The sequence below is a fragment of the Ptiloglossa arizonensis genome, chromosome 1 (assembly GCF_051014685.1).
Source record: "Ptiloglossa arizonensis isolate GNS036 chromosome 1, iyPtiAriz1_principal, whole genome shotgun sequence".
Taxonomy (NCBI): Eukaryota; Metazoa; Arthropoda; class Insecta; order Hymenoptera; family Colletidae; genus Ptiloglossa; species Ptiloglossa arizonensis.
Genome location: NC_135048.1, coordinates 15,022,358 through 15,045,395, shown reverse-complemented (window position 1 = coordinate 15,045,395; position 23,038 = coordinate 15,022,358). Strand labels below are relative to the sequence as shown.

Genomic DNA, 23,038 nt, shown 5'->3' with positions numbered 1-23,038 from the left:
TCTTCGATCATTATCTTATTACCATCGAATGGAAAACGACTCGATTCGCCTCGACCTAACCTATATTTAATTCACCCGCACGAAGAGCGAAGAAACCTGGAAAAATGGATCATCTTCGACCGAACGTACGTCTGTAACTTTCGAAGCGGTAATTGTTCAAAAAAAAAAAAATTCAATCGATGTAATCGGTAGCTTCGACGTCTATAAAGATCCGGTGGCAATTCACGCAAAGTTCAACGACGATCGGTAGTTTCGAGGGGTATATAACATTATTGATTTCACAGGAACTTGAACAACGATCGATAACGGATACAATTTCCCTGGACGTGTTTCGAGACACCGAATTTTCATCGCTCTCGAAAATACATATTGGTAAGAGCAGCGTGCCAAGGTGCTCGTCGTTTCGAGAACGAAACGCGAACAGGCACGAGCTTATCCGAGACTGGTTCCCGCTGGAACGGTCTCGAGACGTCGACGTCATCGATATTCCTAACGTCGAAGGTGCTCCTGATCGTTCGCGATAAAATTCTCTGGCAGAAAAGCTCGGCGAGCGGAGCCAACGAGGATGGAACACCCGAAGGCTCTTTACGATCCCTTAAAAGCAGCGGTTTCAAAGACCAAGGGATCTCGCGACGGCTCGTAAAATCCGCAAGATCAATGGCCGTATTTCGACCGACCATGGAGAACTGGTTCCAAGAACGAGAAGAACGATTAATCGGGGGACGAGTTGATTAATGGATTCCCCGCGAAAACGCGCGAGTCGACAAATTTATTCTCCCCGCGGTGAATTTCGATCGGGAGATTTGTAAAGGTACTGTGCGTTGGTGGAAAGATGATCACCGGGAGGCGGAGCGGCGGGAGGTACTTCGCTGACCCCGCCTACCTCCCACCTTTCACTTTTCTACAGACTCCGCCTACCTCCCACCTTTCACTTGTCTACAGACTCCGCCTACCTCCCACCTTTCACTTTTCTACAGACCCCGCCTCTTGCACCGCTTCGTTTCGTTTCTGACGCGTCCCTCTCTTTGTAGTGCGACGCGATTGGTAGTGGACGAGAACCATTTCGGCCAATGATATGCCGAGACTGAGACCACGTGTTGGTAGAGGCGTGACTGGTCCGCTACGACCAATCGTAACCGCGTTCTTTCCGCTTGTCAACTTTCCAGCAACGCACAATAGTAGACTCTCGATTATCCGGTGTCGTTTGAACCGGTTGATGTTTTTTTTTTTTTTTTTTTTTTACATTAAACAGTTGATTTGGAGAAAAAGTAGTGACAATGAACTATTTGTCATATCGATCATTGTTTGAATACATAGTCTTTTTTTCGTACTAAACTTTGAAGTGCTGGATTTCGAACTATCATTTATAGTTTGGATTTAATCGGCCAATTATTTACCGTTATTATTTTTCACACGAAAACAATTGATCGGTAGAAAAATTATGGACACATTCTGCGATGTTTCACTTTCACTCCGATGAACGAACTTTTTGTCACATTAATCATTATTTAAACAAATACTTCTTCTTTCGTCCCATTTTCAATTGTACTGTACTTGTTTACGTTTTAGAGTCCGAATTATCGTTTATATATTTGGATCAATCGGCCACTCGGTTAAGCGGAAGTCTACCGTGGATGAAACCATTTCGGCAAATAATACACCGCGATTAAGACCACGCGTGCGTAGGGGCGTGGCTAATGCTACGACCAATCGTATCCGCATTCCAATCCCTCGTAAACTTCCCAGCAATGCGTAGTAAAAGTTACGATTTTAGACGTCGCGACATTGTAAGACCGTGTAACAATATTTTACATTGTTTAGCGTCAGGATTGTCATTACTTTATCACTGTCGTGGCGGTAACTCGAAAATTTCGATTTTCTGGCAACAAACTATCGTTCCGTTCTCAAAACGGCAGACGCTAAAATTAATTTATTACGAGACACTCAACTGCACAGAAATGATCGAAAAACCGCTACATTGTCGCGACAATTACTGCCACGTGGATTAAGGTTCCAAATTGAGACTCGCGAATGATAAATAACACTGTCATCGCGTTTCACGATTGCAATGAAATTTGGCACAGCTATAGATCTGTGTCTGTAATAACTGTGACTGTAATTTTGCCCTCAGATGATCAATCAATTTTGGGAAAAATATATACAAAAAATAGAAAAATTAGATTAAACTTGAGACGAAAAGTGTATGATTATACAGTATGATTACTTTACTATACCTGACTACAGGGATTTTCTAAATGTTTAAACATTTTTCAAAATTGGTCTACGGCTAAAATTACAATTTCGTGTAGTATAAATACAGCTCTAACACTCTGTCGAGTTTCCTTTTGATCAGCGTGGGTCACATTTGACCCTCCCTTCGCAAGTCACATTCATTCTATACTTTTTCCCATTTTTGTACCTTCCTTACAATATTTCACTATACTCTCTACCAATTACGCGAGATCTCAACGCGATAATAAATATCCGTTTACAACAAACCTAAATTGTAAATTGAATTCGTCTCTCGAAATTGGCCGATCATCTACGTCTAAAATTACAATTTCGTGTACCACAAATACAGCTCTAATACTCTGTCGAGTTTCCTTTTGATCAGCGTGGGTCAGATCTGACCCTCCCTCCGCAAGTCACATTCATTCTATACTTTTTCCAATCTTTGTACCTTCCTTACAATATTCCACTATACTCTCTACCAATTACGCGAGATCTCAATAATAAACATCCGTTCACGACAAACCAATATTGTAAACCGAATTCGCAATTCGACGATTTCCACGCAGTAAACGTTCGTCCCTTTGCGAGGAAATTGCGAACTGAATTTTGAGAAAAGTACGGGTTAAATACGTCCACTGGTCGATGGCGTATCGTTCGAAATGTCCGGTTTCGAGTCTACGGGGAAATCATTTTCATCCCCAGGGGGAACAAGCTCGCCACCGGTATTTCGAAAACACACATACACACACGGATACACATGTACCGCGACACGGTGTACAGTGATTGTCCTTTGCGAAAAATCGGCCCGCTCTCGCAAAGACTCGAGAGCTGATATTAATAGCGGAGTCGAGCGAGAATTCCGAAAGCGAGCGCGCCGCCGACCCGATGTTTCGAATTGGCGAGAATTTCAGCCGAGCCGGTGCAGCGGTGGGAGTTTCGTGCAAACACGGAGACAGGGGAGAGAACACGGTTGCTGCCGGGCTCACAGTGGAATCGAGCAAACGGAAAGTTAGTTCGCAACAATAATTATCCGAGTTCCGCGACTAGTGGGCGAAACGAGCGAGTCGAGCTTAAACCGGGGCGAATACAGGCGCCTAATTACCTGGGGGGGCCGGTATCCACCTGTGTACAAACAAATTCGCAGTCGTCGCGCGTTTACCACCGCACAGGAATCTCGCGACGATTGGCTGGGAAAACTCCGGCAGGGAAATATGCCACGGAAATAGCCGCGAGTTTTTCCGAGGGAATATCGAGTCCAACGATTAAAATACGCGCGGTTTAATTTCGTTGGGATATTTACTTTTCGAAACAGTGGACCGGTATGCAAATGCACCTCTCGATACGGGGCAAGATACGTACAGGGTGTGTCCGGATGTATGCGAAGTGCGATAGGTTGCTTGATCAATTTTCTCGTTCGACGAGACATTTTTTTTTACGATGGAGAAACGACGAAAGTTATCGGATAACCTTGTACAGTGGTAGATTCGAGAAAAGGAAGTTTGCGCAAACGAATGTCTTTTTGGAGAAGTTTGTGCAAACGAATTTCATCCATTGGGATATTTGCTGTTTGAAACAGTGAGTTGGTATGTAAATTCATATCTCGATAAGGTAGAAGACAGGGTGTTTCGTTGTATATGAAGTGTATATTGGTAGATTCGAGAAAAGAAGTTTGTGCAAACGAATTTGATCCATTGGGATATTTGCTGTTTGAAACAGTGAGTTGGTATGTAAATGCACCTCTCAATAAGGTAGAAGACAGGGTATTTCGTTGTATATGAAGTGTATATTGGTAGATTCGAGAAAAGAAGTTTGTGCAAACGAGTGTCCTTCTAAAGAAGTTTGTGCAAACGAATTTGATCCATTGGGATATTTACTTTTTGAAACAGTGAGCTGGTATGTAAATGCATCTCTCGATAAGGTAGAAGGCAGGGTGTTTCGTTGTATATGAGGTGTATATTGGTAGATTCGAGAAAAGAAGTTTGTGCAAACGAATTTGATCCATTGGGATATTTGCTGTTTGAAACAGTGAGCTGGTATGTAAATGCACCTCTCAATAAGGTAGAAGACAGGGTGTTTCGTTGTATATGAAGTGTATATTGGTAGATTCGAGAAAAGAAGTTTGTACAAACGAGTGTCCTTCTAAAGAAGTTTGTGCAAACGAATTTGATCCATTGGGATATTTACTTTTTGAAACAGTGAGCTGGTATGTAAATGCATCTCTCGATAAGGTAGAAGGCAGGGTGTTTCGTTGTATATGAGGTGTATATTGGTAGATTCGAAAAAAAGAAGTTTGTGCAAACGAATGTTCTATTTGACCCATTGGGATATTTGCTGTTTGAAACAGTGAGCCGGTATGGAAATGCACCTCTCGATAAGGTAGAAGACATATACCAGGTGTTCCATTGTATATGAAGTGAACATTGGTAGATTCGAAAAAAGAAGTTTGTGCAAACGAATGTTCTATTTGACCTATTGGGATATTTGCTGTTTCAAACAGTGAGCTGGTATGTAAATGCACCTCTCAATGTGGTAGAATGTATATACAGTGTGTTTCATTGTATATGAAATGTATATTGGTAGATTTGAGAAAAAGAAGTTTGTGCAAACGAATGTTCTATTTGACCCATTGGGGTATTTGCTGTTTGAAAAAGTGAACCGGTATGGAAATGCACCTCTCGATTAGGTAGAAGATATATACAGGGTGTTTTCTTGTATATGAAGTAGATACGAAAAAAAGAAGTTTGTGCAAACGAATGTTCTATTTGACCTTGATTAAGAGTTACAGTGTATTCTGCGCTGCGATCATTTCTTACTTATCTTGGTGCGTAGATCTTTTTTGTCTTAGGTATCATACAATCAGTGTTGTGGACTTACAGAATGTAATGTCGCAAGAGCTTCGAATATCGAAGTTCATTGATAGTAGCGTGTGTGCTAACCGCTCTACGACGATAATGTTTACAAAGTCGCTCGGTCGCGAATAGTGGATCTCGTGACATCAAATAGTACGAAGAAACGGTAAACAAATATCAGATTGCGTTGTGCACGCATTACGCGCGAATAAGATTATTGCAACGCAAAATACGCTGCAACTCGTAAACAAGGTCAAATAAGGCATACATGTATATGAATTTTTTTCTTATTTCAATGTCCTGAATCTACTCCTGCCATACATCTATGTACAATGACACACCTTAGATGTTCGTACTTTAGAGGGTGAATCTATACACAAAGATGAGTAATAAATGTTCTACATATGTTCTATATATATTAGTTTTCGATTTTTGAACGATCGAAGAAAATTCAAGTCCCTTTCGCCCTTCATTTTTATTTCAGGGGTGTTTAAAATCTATCGTGTACTAAACAGAAGTCAACAATGTACTGTTGCGGAGCTGAGAAATTGACATCTGGTCTTGTATGTTCTGTTTATCTTAATTTTCAAGTTATGGACAATTAAAGAAGCTGTTCAAAGTTCTTTGTCCTTTATTCTCATTTCGAGAGCATTTCAAATCTATCGTGCATTTAATGGAAGCCGACAATGTACTGTGCGCAGCTGAGAATTTGACCTCTGGTTCTCTATACTCTATATATCTTAATAGAGAGGTAGATATATTAATGTTCGAGGTGTAGACGATCAAAGTGAATGTTCAAAGTGCCCTCTTTGTCCTTTGCTTTTATTTTGAGAGCATATAAAATTTATCTTGCATTTAATGAAAGCTGACAATGTACTGTGCAAAGCTGAGAAATTGACCTCTGAAGAAAATTGAGAATCGTCTTGGATGAAACGTTTTAGTCAGCCTTGGAAGATCTCCGATCTAAAAATATATTAAAAATCCCATGCAACATTTTATTATTACATTCCCTTTAATCGAGGAGTCATTTCTCCAATTCCCAACTGTACATTACCGTACCCAAGAAAGGACAATCGTGTAACTTCGAACACTCTCTTCGATAGTATATAACTCGAAAATGATTAAGACATTTTTATTCATCTTACTTTGTAAATTTACATCCTGAAATACGGATACGTATTTCTGAATCACTCTGTATACAATTTCCACCGACTCTCTGACCGTAACGAAGCCTCGTTAAGGAAAACACGACTCTCATCGATCATGTCGATCGATCGATGATCACCGTACTTCGCCAAGTACCCAGAATTCCTCCTAGATGTCGCCACTAATTATCCGCGCCCTTAACAAATTTCAAGACCCAAACAAAACACGAAGAAAAAAAGAAAAAAAAAAAAAAGAAACATAATTACACTCGTCTCGGACTCGATTTTCATCGGGAAAACCATCGAACGATCGGTCGGCGACGCTCTCGAGAAGACGATAAATATGCAAATCGAGGGAACACAAGCGTAGGGGAAATTGAACGCGCAAGTGCTCCGCCACTGGCTGTTTTTCGTTCTTTTAACGAGGCGAACGATTCCGATTTAATTTCATCTCGCGCGGGGATCTCTCCGCAACGGTGAACCGGCAATATTCGCACGCGCGTAGAATTTATCGCGCGTATCGCCCGCGCGGATTCCACGGGCGCGAAATTATCGCTGGAATTACGGAGTGGAGCGAGAAATTATTCGCTCGCGATCGTCGACGTCGTCGTCCTCCTTCGCTATCGCGGTTAATGGAATTTCCTCGGGGAGAACGTTGCACGTTGGCCGACGTCCGCGGGAGAGAAAGAGGGAGAAAAAAAAAGAGAAAAAAAAAGGAAAAAAAAAAACAATTTCCCGGCCCGATCGATGAATTAATTCTAGCGCGCGCGTCGTGCCCGCCCGGCGAAAAAATACGGCCTGGGGTGGTAAATGAAACGCGTAAACAGCGCGCCGCGGGTTCTCGTCGCGAATCAATACTCTCGGTCGTGGCGTATCGTGTATCTCGAAACTTCGATTTAAACCGTAGCTGACCGACTCTTCCACCTGGAAAGTTTCTCCGCGTGGCGAGGCCGTTTCCTGTATTTACACGCGGCCGTTGAACACCCGCCTCCGAACTCTCGATACTTGGAAAAAACGACTCGGATGGATCTATCAAGAAGGCGATTTCTGTTAAGGGGAAACGTTGGGAAAGGGAGGAACGTTGATAGTCATTGCAGGGGGGGTTTGATAGTGTTACCGCTGTCTCGGTGTTTGGAAAGTTTAAGCGGGGATTGATTTGTGCTTTGTGCAGTCGGGAGTGAATTTTTTATTTGTTTTTTCTTTTTGGGCATGAGGGTATATGTTTGGTACGCGAAGAATGTGGAGTGGAGGAATGCAAGGAGTGGGAATTAAAGGATTGGTGTAGAGTGGGAAAATATATGGAGTAGGAATTATAGTACTGTTGAGTAGGAGTAATGTAAGGAGAGTAAGGTAATACAAGTAGGCTAATACGAGTAGAGTAGTAATGTAGAGTAGAAGAATACAAGGAGTAGGAATTAAAGTACTGTTGAGTAGAAGTAATGTAAGTAGAGTAGACTAATATAAATAGATTAAAACGAGTAGAGTACTAATGTAGAGTAAAAGAATACAAGGAGTGAGAATTATAGTACTGTTGAGTAGAAGTAATGTAAGTAGAGTAGAGTAATACAAGTAGACTAATATGAGTAGAGTAGTAGTGTAGAGTAGAAAAATACAAGGAGTAAGAATTAAAGTACTGTAGAGTAGAAATAATGTAAGTAGAGTAGAGTAATACAAGTAGACTAATACGAGTAGAGTACTAATGTAGAGTAGAAAAATACAAGGAGTGAGGATTAAAGGATTGATGTACAGTAGAAAAATACAAGGAGTAAGAATTAAAGTACTGTTGAGTAGAAGTAATGTAAGTAGAGTAGAGTAATACAAGTAGTCTGATACGAGTAGAGTACTAATGTAGAGTAGAAAAATACAAGGAGTGAGAATTAAAGGATTGATGTAGAGTAGAAAAATACAAGGAGTAAGAATTAAAGTACTGTTGAGTAGAAATAATGTAAGTAGAGTAGACTAGTACCAGTAGACTAATACGAGTAGAGTACTAATGTAGATTAGAAAAATACAAAGAGTGAGAATTAAAGGATTGATGTAGAGTAGAAAAATACAAGGAGTGAGAATTAAAGGACTGATGTAGAGTAGAAAAATACAAGGAGTAAGAATTAAAATACTCTAGAGTAGACTAATACAAGTAGATTAATATGAGTAGAGTACTAATGTAGAGTAGAAAAATACAAGGAGTGAGAATTAAAGTACTGTTGAGTAGACTAATACGAGTAGACTACTAATGTAGAGTAGAAAAATACAAGGAGTGAGAATTAAAGGATAATGTAGTATAGAAAAATACAAGAAGTAAGAACTAACAATAGTGAAATAAAGGTCTATGAGAAAAAAAAATTAAACAGTAATAGTAAAATTAATTAATATTGAATAGTGATGAAATATTCACCGTATAAATATATAGAGAGAAAATTACCGATTCTTGACCACAGTCAATATTGAATGTTTAAAGACAAAGGGAGGTTACTGAACAAATTTAGCGTATTACGAAAACGATTCGTAGACTTGGTAATTCTGTTTGTAGAATTTCAGATTCTGTAAATAATACGGTACAACCTATGGTAATATAAATAATAATTTCTCTGGTTAACCGACGGTGCACGAGAACATAGTTTTCGTGCGATGTTATGGTAGATTATACATTAATTCAGAACTTTGTATACAGATGGAAAATCAGCTGAGAGGCGATGCAATTCTAGGGTCGTTAACCCGAGCCGGGTCTGTGTGTTTGTATAATTGTAACAGAAGACGGAGTTCGAATAAAGCGAGACGTCATTCTAAAGAATTTGTGCTGAACACGCTCTAGCTGTGCTATGTGGGTCTCATGATACGGTGACCAAATAATAGAGCCGTGTTCCAGCTTGAGTCGAACAAGAGGGCGAAAAAACGTTACAAGATTGGACGAAACAGAGTTAACAATATTTTCGTAATTGTAATTAAACGATACGTGGCTGGAGAGTAATTTTTTCCCTTTCATTAATGTTTAAGTTGACGTACAATTCGCCACGTGCGCGTTCGGTAGGTATATTACGTTACTGTTGGTTTTGAAAACGTAAATTTGTTTCTACTGCGTCATTGAAACGAGTAATTTTCCTGTGAAAATTACCATGACGATGAATAAATGCCTAGGTCGGGGATGTGTGTAACATCGGACAGAAGGCCATCGTCAATTATGTAAGGATAATATTTCTTAAATTTTGTAAATTTCGTTCATCGAAGTTACTTTACTCTCGTCTATTCGATAAATAAATACTTACTAAATGAATATTCTTACGATATTCCTAAATGTATTTTATCGAATAAAGAAATAACTATTAAATAAATATTTCCACGATACTCTCAAATGTACTTTACTCTCGTTTATCGAATAAATAAATAAGATAAGCAACAACTTTTAAATTTTGTAAATTCCGCAGATTGAAGTTACCTTACTCTCGTCTACCGAATAAATAAATAATAAACAAATGTTTCTACGATACTCTCAAATGTACTTTACTCTCGATTACCAAATAAATAAATATTTCTACTCTCAAATGTACTTTACTCTCGATTACCGAATAAATAAATATTTCTATGATACTCCCAAATGTATTTTAGTTTCGATTACGAAATAAATAAATTTTTCTACTCTCAAATGTACTTTACTCTCGATTACCGACTAAATAAATATATCTACTCGCGAATGTACCCTACTCTTGATCACCGACCAAATAAATATCTCTACTCGCGGATGTACCTTACTCACGATTACCGATCAAATAAATAACCATTAAATAAGTGTAATTTCTATCGGTCGTGAGAAAACGCTCGAGGGAGAGTTGTTGCGCGGAACAAAGGGCAACGCGAGCGAGAATCGGGACCGACTGCGATGGATCGTCGCGAGTCATCGACTGGATGACTCATCGGCTCGGTCGAAAAGTTGTGGCTCGTCTCGCGAACCGTGACGCAGCGATCGGTGTCTATTCGGGCCGAGCGATACAAAACTGACCCCCCTCCACACACCCCACCCCTCCCTTTACGCGCAGTTGGCCGTCACGGTGTTGCGCAACCGCGCATACGCGAACGCGTATGCCAACGATATCGATCACGGAATTATGCATTCGCCGGACACGACGCGTTTCCTATGCGTTGCCTCGTCGATTTCCCGCCGACGGAATCTCTCTGCCCTTCTCGAACGGATTTCGATCAACGGCGCACGATTCTGTTCGAGATTTCGCCGGAGAACGCACTTTGGAACGGACGGGACGATAGCGACTTTTTCTATCGTATCGTTTCGAGGCTACGCGGCGCTCATTGGCCGCCAGATGCGCACTGACACGTGACTCGCTGGATCCGCGCATACGTTCCACGGTCTAATGTTAAACGGGTACATTACGGGACACGGCAGACCGCCCACGTGCGAACCGACGCGATACTTTAATCCGCCATTCGTAGCGCGCCACGTGTACGTCTCGGTTACTGTTTAGAAATGTTGGAAATATTGTTCGGAAAGTCATTTTGTTTTCCACAATGGAGAATATATGATTTAATGAAATGTTTGTACACTCTATAAAAATTGTGTTTTATTTTTATCAAAAAAAAAAAAAATGACTTTCCCAACAAGCTAATATTTGATCAATATTGGATCGAAAGGTTCATTTCGTTGGTGACGTGTAAATATTTATAAGTGGAACGATTATCGATTGGTTGATATCAGTGAAAATTTGATCGATTAATAGATGAGAATTGTTAGATTTCTTTGTAATGTTTATGTATTTTCAATGTTGGGGAGTAATAACAAATTATAAGTTTGTTTGAGGCATTTTCTCGAATATTTTGCTGGGCGATTTATATAATAATATAATAGAGATGAGTGATTGTTACGAAACTATTTCTTGACTCACTTCTACTCTATTTTGTATACTTCCAATACAGAGTAGATGGCCAAATTTTTCAAAGACGGTATTGTACTGTCCGTCTGTGAGAAGAAGGCAAACGAGTGTTTACATCCCCACTCTAGTTCCCCTACTGTGCATAGATTGGCGCTATTGGCCAAGGACAGTGAAAAAGGTCGACGACGGTCGATCAATTTTTATTTTGCGTACTTTCTATCAAGAAAATAAAATTTATCTACTGTTCGCTCACGAAAAGAATGCAGACGAGTGTTTTTATTTACTCTCTAATTTAATCTACTCCTACCATTGCGTAAGAAGACAAACGAGTATGTACATTCCCACTTTAGTTTACCAGCTTACCCACCATCGCTCACATTGACGCTATTGGTCGAGAACAGCGACGAAAATTGACGACAAGTAGTGACAATGCGTACGACGATAGGGAAGTCTCGTGGATCGTAACTGGAGTGGGGGTATAGACACTCGTCTGCCTTCTTCTCAATAACGAACACTACATTAAGCAGTATTCACTATAAAACGTATACTTATCCTATTGTGTGTTCTAGTGTAAATACACCAGTAGAAAATTAACGCACATTAAGTAATATACACTACAAAATGTATATTTATCCTAATATGCATTGTAGCATAAATACACCAGTACAAAATTAATACATATTAAGTAGTATACACTACAAAATGTATACTTATCCTAATGTGCATTCTAGCATAAATACACCAGTACAAAATTAACACACATTAAGTAGTATACACTATAAAACACGCGTATACTAATCCCAAGGTCCGTTCTATCACAAATACAAAATGAAGTAAAAAATTAACGCACATTAAAAATTCCCGCATGAACGCATAACTCATAGTGTCCAAACTCTAATGTACTACGCACGAATGGAAGATGTCACTTGGGGGGAACCCGGGCGAACTTTCGCGCGGTTCGTCGCTCTCTCTGTAAAGCAAGTACGAGATCACGAGCCGAGCGGTATCCTCTCAACGCAAATTCCACGCGGCGACTGGAATCCAACCAATCGCGCAGCGCCTTTCGCCGATCCGATTTCCAATAAATCGCGATTCGTTATTCTCCGCGTACTTCCTCACGATTCTCACGGTGAGCTCTTTGAAGACTTATAGCGGCGTTTCTTTCGCGAGTCGGTTACAAGAAGCGAGTCCTCTCTCCGTTGGCCGCGGTTCTCGACTTTGAAAAGTCGCCGAACGAGGGAAAGAGAGGAGAGAAACAAGTGTCGACGACTCGCAACCAGGATTGGTAGGCTGCCAAGCAACCCGTACAACCAGTAACCGCTATCAATCTCGTTTCCGCGCAATCTCCGTTCCTCCTATCGCTCCATCCCCTCCCCTCTCCCCTCCTTTCCCCCCACTCTTTCGCTGCTATTTAAGATCGCTGCCCGCTGCACTTGCACCGATGTTTCTTTCGTTCGATCGCTTTCGCGCCGCGACTTGCAACAGTGTCGCGTCTCAGCGCTCGCCTAACTACCATAAGTGTCTGTGGCGGCGCTACCCACACTTGCCACCAGAGGGACACTCCACCACCAACTGTTTCCCGCAAGTTACCGTACCTGCTCCGATCGGTATATATACGATCCCTTACCGATCTTCCAATGGCCCAGCGTATAAGGCAGGGCCTGCTAGGATGACTTACTGACGAGTCCACTAGCAGGCCCGGGATGAAACTCACCCCTCTCCTTTTCCTACCATCGACTATATAGCATATGTAGATACGTATAACTACATTGTATATCTATAGTCGCTAAATTGTCTATCGCACGGAGCGTCAACACTTGGAACCACTGACAGTGAATGTATCGTTATTTGTATCAGATTACACGTGTATTTTTGATGTTGGACACGGAAATGAGAAATTAGTTTCAGACCCTAGTTTCACCGAAACTCGTGATATCAAACTGTATATAAGATTTCTCATACGATGAATAAAACAGTCAGTCGTTTAACAACTTCGTGCAGAATCTCTGATGCTTCGTCCAATCGTCACTGTTAAATTAATTTTATTATATTTTAATGCGCTGTGACTTCCGTTTTCGAGAATATATTATTACTTTCGATATTCTAGTCTATGTGCACTGCGAGTAGTGCACAGTAGAGTAAACACTGTATTGAAATCAACTCTCCGAACATTATAGTCCCGAGTTTCGAGGTTTGGAAATCGCCGAGTATAATTTCTCGATTTATGCACACTTGGGCTCAACGCGATGCAAGGAAACGTCAAACCGAGATTCGAATTTCGCGCGTTTTTAAAACCCTCGTGGGTGGGGAGTGTTTTGTCGTTTGAAATTTTTCTTCTCTCTCTCCCGGTTTAGTTTCTCGATTTTAGGGGTGCTCCTAATTACGAGCGGGCAGCGTTGAAATTTTTCTAATTACCACCGACTGCGAGAAAAGTATGGGTACGCGTTCCCCTAATTAACGGGCAATATAACCGACCGGCGTCCATTTATCCTTCTCTCCTCTCTCTCTCAATATATATTGGGTTGTTCGGAAAGTTATTTCGTTTTTTTTTTGGTGAAAATGAAACACGATTTTTTTAGAATATGTAAACATTTTGTTAAATTATATATTCTCCTTTTTGGAAAACGAAATGACTTTCCGGACGACCTAATATATCATACTTGCGTACACACAAACAAACACATGCACGCACATGCATACCCACATATACAAACTGTGCACGCACATGCATATGCAAACAAACACATGCACGCACATGCATACGCACATAAACAAAACAAACACATGCATATGCACACAAACTAACAAACACATGCATACGCACCCAAACAAAAAACACATGCATACGCACCCAAACAAAAAAACACATGCATACGCACACAAACTAACAAACACATGCATACGCACACGACCGACACATGTACGCACATGCATACGCACATAAACAAACATACGCATGCAAATGCATACGCAACAAACAAACAAACAAACAAACAAACACACATACTCACACAAACACATGCACGCACATGCATACACACATAAACAAACATACGCATGCAAATGCATACGCAACAAACAAACAAACAAACAAACAAGCACACATACTCACACAAACACATGCACGCACATGCATACACACATAAACAAACATACGCATGCATATGCATACGCAACAAACACACGTACTTACACGCATACAAGCAAACACACACATACACGCACACAAACAAATACACACACCCCTTTTTCTCTCTTTCTCGCGCGTGGACATTTACACACGCTTCTCTCTCTCTCTCTCTCTCTCTCTCTCTCTCTCTCTCTCTCTCTCTCTCTCTCTCTCTCTCTCAATTTTACGGGATATTTACGCGGCGAGGGGTGTCCTAGCGTCCAAATTAGAAAAGAATTTCTCCACCCGGCTCTCTCGGTTTCCACTCGTAATTACTACGAAATATCATCGCCCGACGGGCTCGCTCCACGCGGTTGTATTTTCAGCAACGTGTCATCCGGTTCGCGTTTTACGCGGTGCGTTTATTTTCGGAGGAACAGGGGCGAAGGGGAGGGGGAGACGGGAGAGAAAGGGGGAGAAAAGAGAAGAAAGCGGGGAACGACTACGAGGCGAGGCGAGGAATTACAACGACGCAGACCCACTTCAAAGGAGTCCTCGTTACTTTATTAGCGCGTGCTTGCGCCTCGTAGCTCGCGGAAAGAAAAATCGCGGCTTTGAATCTTTGCCCGTGATACACTGGACAAGTTCCCGGGAACGACGGTATAAATTTCTTCGCTTTCCTCGGAAATCGGACGAGGGTGGGGAAAGAGGATCGGTGTCGTTGCTTCCCCGGAGAGATTTTCCGTTCCTCGAACCGACAGGAAACGTTCCTCCGAGCTTTCCTCCACGAGAGATCTCCAGATCGCGAGATTTTTCGATCGACGTGGATCTTACGATGCTTCGAGGGTAAGTCGCGCAGGAAACGAGAACGGAGAAGCTGTACAGGGTGATTCAGAAATGTGTGTGTGCATCGAAGGATAAATACAGGTATATACAAATATAATAAGTATATAAGGTATACGAATTTATTTAATTCATTTTTCAATTGTTCTCAAAGCTTTAATTTAAACGTGGTTTCGTATAGAGATGGTAAAGTGGTTGGTTTCGATGCATAGAAAACACTGTGTGTAGATACTCGATGGTTTTCGAGATATAAAGAAGTTATTAGTGAAGAGTGGTAAGTACAAGTAAGAATTGAAGTTATATACTTTTATCAGGCAAGAAGATTGTATCGCGATCCTTGTGAATGGCTAGATAGAAGAAATTCATTAGATGTTAACGTAAAAAAATATGTATGGTATAAGTTATTCGACCACGATAATGTATAATGGTATAGACGGATTATAAAAAAATCTTTCTTCGTTCTTCTGTACGTAATTAATTGAAATATATCGGAACTATGTTACAATCAAAGCACGGAATTTATATCAGGGTACATCTTGCGTTTAGAAGCTACGTAACTTTAATTAACCATATTTTAAAATTCACCGGGTATCTACACCCAAGTTATCTATTTATACGTCCTTTCAGTGTGCAATACTCTATCATTCCGCAGAACCGCGTTACAATCGAAGGGGGACGGATCGTGACCCCTGTTAATTCGTAGATTCACCCTCTAAAGAATAATCACGTATTTCTACATCACCCTATATTTTCCCGTTGACGCGAGGGGACTCCACGACCCTCTTGTTCCTCCTTCTAGACTTCCTACTGCTGTTTCTAAAGCGAGAAAAAAAAAAAGAAACCACCTGATCTCGGTTGCTGACTTGAAGCGACAAGAGCTCTCTTCGGAGACAAGAATCGTGCCAATTTCCAAGGGATGTCCACGATCAATGATTCGTAGACGTCCAAAAAACCTTTCCAAATCGTCGAATCGATCCCGTGGATCAGCTTGGAACGTTTCTGGTACAACCGGTGTCCAGCGCCAATTTTTACGGTGCTGATACTCTCTTGGGAGCAAAACAGTCCCGAACGTGGCGGAATCGTTCACGGTAGGTCTTCGTCGTTACGTAAAATCGGATCACGGGCGAAATTTCGGTAGAATTTGACGTCTCCAATACCCGATCGAGTCGCAATTATCCGGACAACCACTGTGCGTCTGAGAATGCGAAACACGACGATCCCGGAGCGCTCCAACGTCGTCCAACCAGTTCCAATTAACCGAGAACGCTCGTCCGGCGCGAACCATCGGCCGTCTAGTCCCCGTTTCCGAATAAAGTAACGCCCTTTTTATCTGGGAGAGTAGGGCGAATCGACTCGAGATACGAGGCTAGAATTTTGAAAGAATCGATTCTTTTTTTTTGTTTTTTATTTCATTTCCTTAGTGTATACCGTTTTGAACGTACGCGTGAGAAATTATCTACTTCGATTCGTGAAAACGAACAGAGGTTTGAATAGAGGTGTGAAGCTGACGAGAGGTACTTTAAATGCGAGAAACTTTGATTTTTTAATTGTTCTCAAAACGTTGCTTTTTAAATCTATTAGCGTGATATCTCGAGATCTAATCGATGGTTTGATATTGTATTTGCTGAGAAACTTCTACTAAAGATTCTTGGAAATATAGAGTTTGACTATTTTTGTTCACATTCTGAACGCAAAATGAAGCTACAAAATCTAACTTCGAAATGCCTGTTCTTCGATAAAGTCTGTTCATTGTTTTATCGAGGTTTTAACTTGTTCCTTGTATCCTTCCCAATGAAGATACTTTATCACCCTTTGTTTCTCATCAGCGGATCGGTTGGAATCGTAGAAGCCAACGAAGCATTCGTTTTCGAAGAGCAATCGAACAAGGATCCACAACTCAAAGAATTTTTAATATTTCTATACGAAAAAAATACTCTGTGTACTTGTAAGTTGGACGGACATATCGGGAGAAATCTCGCTAAAAAATCACCTATCTAACGTTAAAAAAAAAAATTCACGAAAGGAACCGAGAAAATGACTGTCCGGGCAGCAATAACCCCGTTAAGTTTCTTAGACGAGCGGAACGACGACACCGTGCTCCGTACGACAGGAGAAACCCAACGACCCTGGGATAGAGGAGCTCGATTAACCCAGAGAACAGGGGGGAGGAATCGCGACAAATGGAGGAACCAGAAAAACATCCAGCAGGAACGCCAGGCCGGTTCCACGGGATTAAGAAGCGTTCGTCCCGGGACAAAGACTTCGGAATCCCGCAGTCCGTTTCATCAACATCAGCACACTCCTACTACCGTCCGGAGTCAGCACTTCCTTCCTCGCTGTAATCCCTCCTACGAGCCCAACGCGCCTTTCTTCCTCCCCTCATCCCTTAAACCAGCGATTCAGCCGTAGCTGGCAACGAGTCTTTTGTTTGTGGACCGGTTCCTCCCTGTTCCTCGAATCATTTATTCCCTTCGGCGCAGCACGGCCCTACGCCACCCCAGATATCTCTCTCTCTCTTTCTTTCTCTCCCTCTTTGGGAGCTTTGCCCTTTTTTTCACTCCTCTACTTATTCTTTTTCTTCTTCGTCGTAACTTCTCCCCTTTTTGTGCACTCTTCTTTTTATACCTTCCCCCCAGAGAACACCGTCCCCAGAGGCAATGCATTTTAAGACGGTCCCCGATTCCACACGGTCTCCCGCATCGGCCCCGTCAATGAAACCGAGACACCAACGCAGTCCGAAAGAGTTTCCCCGCCCGACCTTCGAACGGGTCGATCGCGGTGACTTTAGTCGCGACAACGACGACAACGACGACGACGACCCTACTTGACCTCGCTTCATCGACCATGCGGATCACTTGGACGCGTTGAGTCGAGGACTACATTCGTCCGACTGGAAATCTCCTCGATACACCCTCGAACAGGCAACGTGGACATCGGAGCGGTTGACTCTTTGCAATTTCCCGCGCATCTGCGATGCACGAATAAGGGAAGTGCTACTCGATCGATGAACAACGAAACTATCTTCCCGAGTTGCACACTCTCAACATATTGTTGCGTACGCGTACAATGCTCCATTCGAAATCCGTCTCGAGACTGAATATTTTGTTTCATACTTTCTCGAGACACGAAAATAATTAAAAAATCCATTTATCGCCGACACAGCTTGCAAATAATTTTTTATAGCTTCTCCCCAGGGGTAATGGGTTTTAAGACGGTCCCCAATTCCACATAGACTCCTGTATCGGCTCCGTCAATGAAACTGAGACACTAACGCAGTCCAAAAGAGCTTCCTCGTCCGACCTTCGAACGGGTCGATCGCGGTGACTTTAGTCGCAACGACAACGACAACAACGACAACGACGACGACGACCCTACTTGACCTCGCTTCATCGACCATGCGGATCACTTGGACGATCACATCTTCTCGATACACCCTCGAACAAGCAACGTGGACATCGGAGCGGTTGACTCTTTGCAATTTCCCGCGCATCTGCGATGCACGAATAAGGGAAGTGCTACTCGATCGATGAAGAACGAAACTACCTTCCCGAGTTGCACACTCTCGACCAGTTGTCGCGTACGCGCCCAACGCTCCGTTCGAAATCCGTCTCGAGATTGAATAATTCGTTTCATACTTTCTCGAGACACGAAAATAACTAAAAAATCCGTTTATTGCCGATAGAGCTTGTAAATAATTTTTTAAACCTTCCCCCCAGGGGTAATGCGTCTAAAGACGGTCCCCAATTCCACATAGACTCCTATATCGGCTCCGTCAATGAAACAGAGACACTAACGCAGTCCAAAAGAGCTTCTTCATCCGACCTTCGAAAGGGTCGATCGCGGTGACTTTAGTCCCGACGACAACGACGACGACGACGACGACGACCCTACTTGACCTCGCTTCATCGACCATGCGGATCACTTGGACGCGTTGAGTCGAGGACTACATTCGTCCGACTGGCAATCTCCTCGATACACCCTCGAAGAGGCAACATGGACATCGAAGCGGCTGACTCCGCGTCGATAGTCGAGTAAAGGTCATCGCACACTTGTCGCAATAACGAAACGTCAGATTGTACTGTAGGTAATGTAAATGTCAAAACTAGCGTCATAGATACGTTCACGACGTTGCGTATACTAGAAGAGAACGCTGGAATAGCGTGGGTCGCTCGAGACCCAAGCTTTGCGACAAAACTTCTGCGATCGGGAAAATTTGACGGTAGATCTGTGTCACTGGAGTCTCCAGGTCGACGGAAAGTAATTTACGATAATTTAAATTATTTGTTTAATTAAACCTTAGTCGTCTTTCAGACATTCAACAGAGTTGTCGAAGTGTTTCAAGAGTATTTCCGTACGTTTAGAATGACCGGATATTTGAACAACGATAATTCTTGTGTAGCAATTGCGCAGAAAACGAACAAATATTATTAATTTTCTAAATATGCTGGTTTTTCTTTTCTCAAATTTTCTACAAAAACTTTTGTTGCTTCTTCGAAGACATTTCTTTGCCAATTTTTACCGGTGAGACGAATCGACCATTATCTGATCTTATTTTTTAAAAGGTACTACGTTAATTCGTGACATTCAATTGCAATATTTTCTAAAAAACCTTTTGCTGTTTCTTCGAAGACATTTCATTGTCCATTTCTATTAATCGAGTAGATCGACTATTTTTTACTCTTGTTCTTCAAAAAATACAACATTAATACGCGATGTTTAATTACTATATTTTCAACAAGAACTTTCGTCTTTTAGCTCTACTAGCCTCTCCTCACTACCCACTTCTCTCATTGCTCCACTACAACCCTACCCACGCGAATAATCGAATAACGATCTGCTTCGCACCACGCAGTCATAAATATACACGACGAAAACTACGGAAACAGATCACTCGGCCATAAACACGCTTATCGTGATAATAACATCGTTGAGAGTCATAAACGAATTCAGCATCGAAACACGGAACTGCTCGAAGGGTCAAGGTCTCTCGAGCCTCTCCGGAACGAGTTTCGATAGTTCTCGAAACCGTTTCGAGCGACCGGTACCTCGATAATCGACGCCCGAGAGACACACGAAGGCTTCGCGAACGCATCGATAATTTCGACGCGTCGTTACGAAGGTATTCTATTTCTGTCGCGTATGCACGGGCCGCTGCCTTGAGAATCTTTTAGCGCGAAACGTCCCGCGAAACGCGGTACGATCCCATTGAAACTCGAACGTACCGAAATCTCGTCTCGTCTCGTCTGGTCTCATTCACGCGACTCACCTTTCTCGAGATGCTGTGACACGGGACTTTGTATCCTGGGCGTGGTCTGCAACTGTGCGGCGTTCCCTGGACGTCCTCGGGGCCTCCTTCCAGGTCGTGGCTGAAATACAAACGTAACAACATTTATCGTTATTTACCAACGAGACTGAACCCTATAAAACGCAAAGAAAAAAATACACGTTAAATACAACAATCGACCCTTAAAGCTGACACGATTGGAAATAAAATCGACAGATTTGCAATATTTATTAACGTTCTTTGGAATCTTGTGCAGTTATTAACATAGTGCAGTGTAACATCGAGTTTTCTCTAATATAGCAAATTTGATGTCGAGGGACACGGTAAATTGAATTTACTCGAACGATCGAGGGCAACGAACGAAACAGTTTACGTTACGAGAAGGAACGGAGTCCAAGTGCGCGACGACGTTTCTCAAGCGGTAATAAATTAAGATTAACGGTACGTAATTGCGATGATCGATTGCCGTAAGAGGTACGGGAAGTGTATATAAAGGTAAAAACCGGTGCTGGGTACTCTCGATCCGCTCGGTGCTCCGAAAGTGGTCACGATACAGGAACCGGATAATATTCCGTACGAGATTGAACAAGATTGATACAAAGATATCTGAACGTGCACACGTAAGAAAATGTTGACACTGTGTCGATAAATCCAAGTGCACAGACCGTACGAATAACATTACGGATGTGGGTCGAGGATAAATCGACACTTATTTCCTCCTCGTGCTCGGTGATCCAGAAACACGGCGCTCGAGCTTCTCGGGACGCTTTGCAACGCGGCTCGACGATTCTCTTTCCCAGAAATCGAGAATCAAGCGCGATCTGGATTCACCGATCGCGATTACTAGGAGGCAAGATTTGATTTTCGCGCGAAAACAAGACTTGGGGATTTTGATCGCGCGACGCTCGTGATCCACGCGACTGATATTATACCCAGCACATTGTACTCATCTACACCACGATCACCTCTCCAAAAACACCATATGAAAAATATGAGTCGAATAATTTGATTTCGAATAAACCAATTCAATTCAATTTGTAAATTGAAACTTGGGCATTACATTATATTGGTTTGACTTTGTCGCGACCCTCACCTCGACGTTATCCTCGTTTCACGTTGCATCATTATAATCATACCCTAAGGGTACCTAACCGTATTCAGTAGCACTCGAGCGAGGATCGAGGTATCAGAATGTTCTCTTAATTTTGAATGTAAACGATAACATTTCTTTGTCTACACTTGCACCTATTTCTTTGTCTACACTTGCACCTATTTCTTTGTCTATTTCTATTAGTAGGACTCCGTCCTAACTAATTTGATTTCGAATAAACCAATTCAATTCAATATCCAAATTGAAATTTGTACATTACATTATATTGGTTTGACTTTGTCGCGACCCTTATCCTCGTTTCACACTTATCCACACCACTATAATCGTACCCTAAGGGTACCTAACCGCATTCAGTAGCATTCGAGCGAGGATCGAAGTATCAGAATGTTCTCTTAATTTTGGATGTAAACGATAACATTTCTTTGTCTACATTTGCACCTATTTCTTTGTTTATTTCTATTAGCAGGACGCGTATGGTTATCGAGAGTTCGTTTCATGAGTTGGATTGAAGTACTGGAACGCAACTGGGTATAATAATCCTTTGGCGTTGCAGCTATGTCTTTTTCCACTTTGGCGGCCGGAGCGTGACGAGGATACGCTCGTCGATTATCGGAACGGGGTTATTTTATCAGCGAGGGGTTTACTGGGTTGTTCGATAAGTTTTGTCGTTCGAGACAATTTATTGGGCAGTAGTAGGTTGTTTGATAGAACTTATTGAATGGTACTAGGTTGTTCGATATGCTTTCTCGCGATATAAAACTTATTGAACAATAAGAGTGTCGTTGTACATCAGGGTAGATGAACAATAAGGTAATTTGTGATATTTACGTTACGGTTTTCTTAGTAATGAACAATAAGGTAATTTATGATATTTACGTCACATTTTTCTTAATAATGAATAATAAGGTAATTTATCATATTTACCTTACGATTTTCGTATTAATGAATAATAACGTAGTGTATGATATTTATGTTACACGTTTTTCGTATTAATGAACAATAAGGTAATTTATGATATTTATGTCACATTTTTTATTAATGAACAATAAGGTAATTTATGATATTTATGTCACATTTTTCTTATTAATGAACAATAAGGTATTTTTTGATATTTACCTCACGATTTTCATATTAATGAATAATAAGGTAATTTATGATATTTATGTCACATTTTTCTTATTAATGAACAATAAGGTAATTTATGATATTTACCTCACGTTCTTCGAATTAATGAACAATAACGTAACATGAATTAATGTATGAGATTTATGTTACGTTTTTCGTATTAATGAACAATAAGGTAATTTATAATATTTATGTTACATTTTTCATATCGAAGAAAGAAGGTACTGATTCGAGAAAGTATCCCAGAGAAACTATACCACGATGAAATTTCATTTTTATTTCGTCAGAAGAGTGATACATTGTGGATTAATTTAAAAGATTGTTGTAATTGTGAAAAACTCTTCCATTCTTCGAGTACAACATCGTAACAGTGTGAAACAGAGCAAAACTTTTCGTATGAAAAATGTCCAGCTCTTAGTGTTCTATCATTCTGTTGCAAAAAAGTTTCGAGAAAAGTTGCGTT

General features: G+C 41.4%; 1 protein-coding gene across 5 annotated transcripts in view; it reads right to left on the bottom strand.

Annotated features, from left to right (window-relative positions):
- The window catches only part of Kdm3 (Lysine demethylase 3), a 572,262-nt gene that overhangs the window by 350,320 nt on the left and 198,904 nt on the right, over positions 1 to 23,038 (bottom strand). For all 5 annotated transcript variants that reach the window (XM_076305347.1, XM_076305593.1, XM_076305514.1 and 2 more), the window contains exon 7: positions 20,322 to 20,421. In XM_076305347.1, coding sequence (XP_076161462.1) covers positions 20,322 to 20,421 — 100 coding nt within the window. The remainder of the gene's footprint in view (positions 1 to 20,321; positions 20,422 to 23,038) is intronic.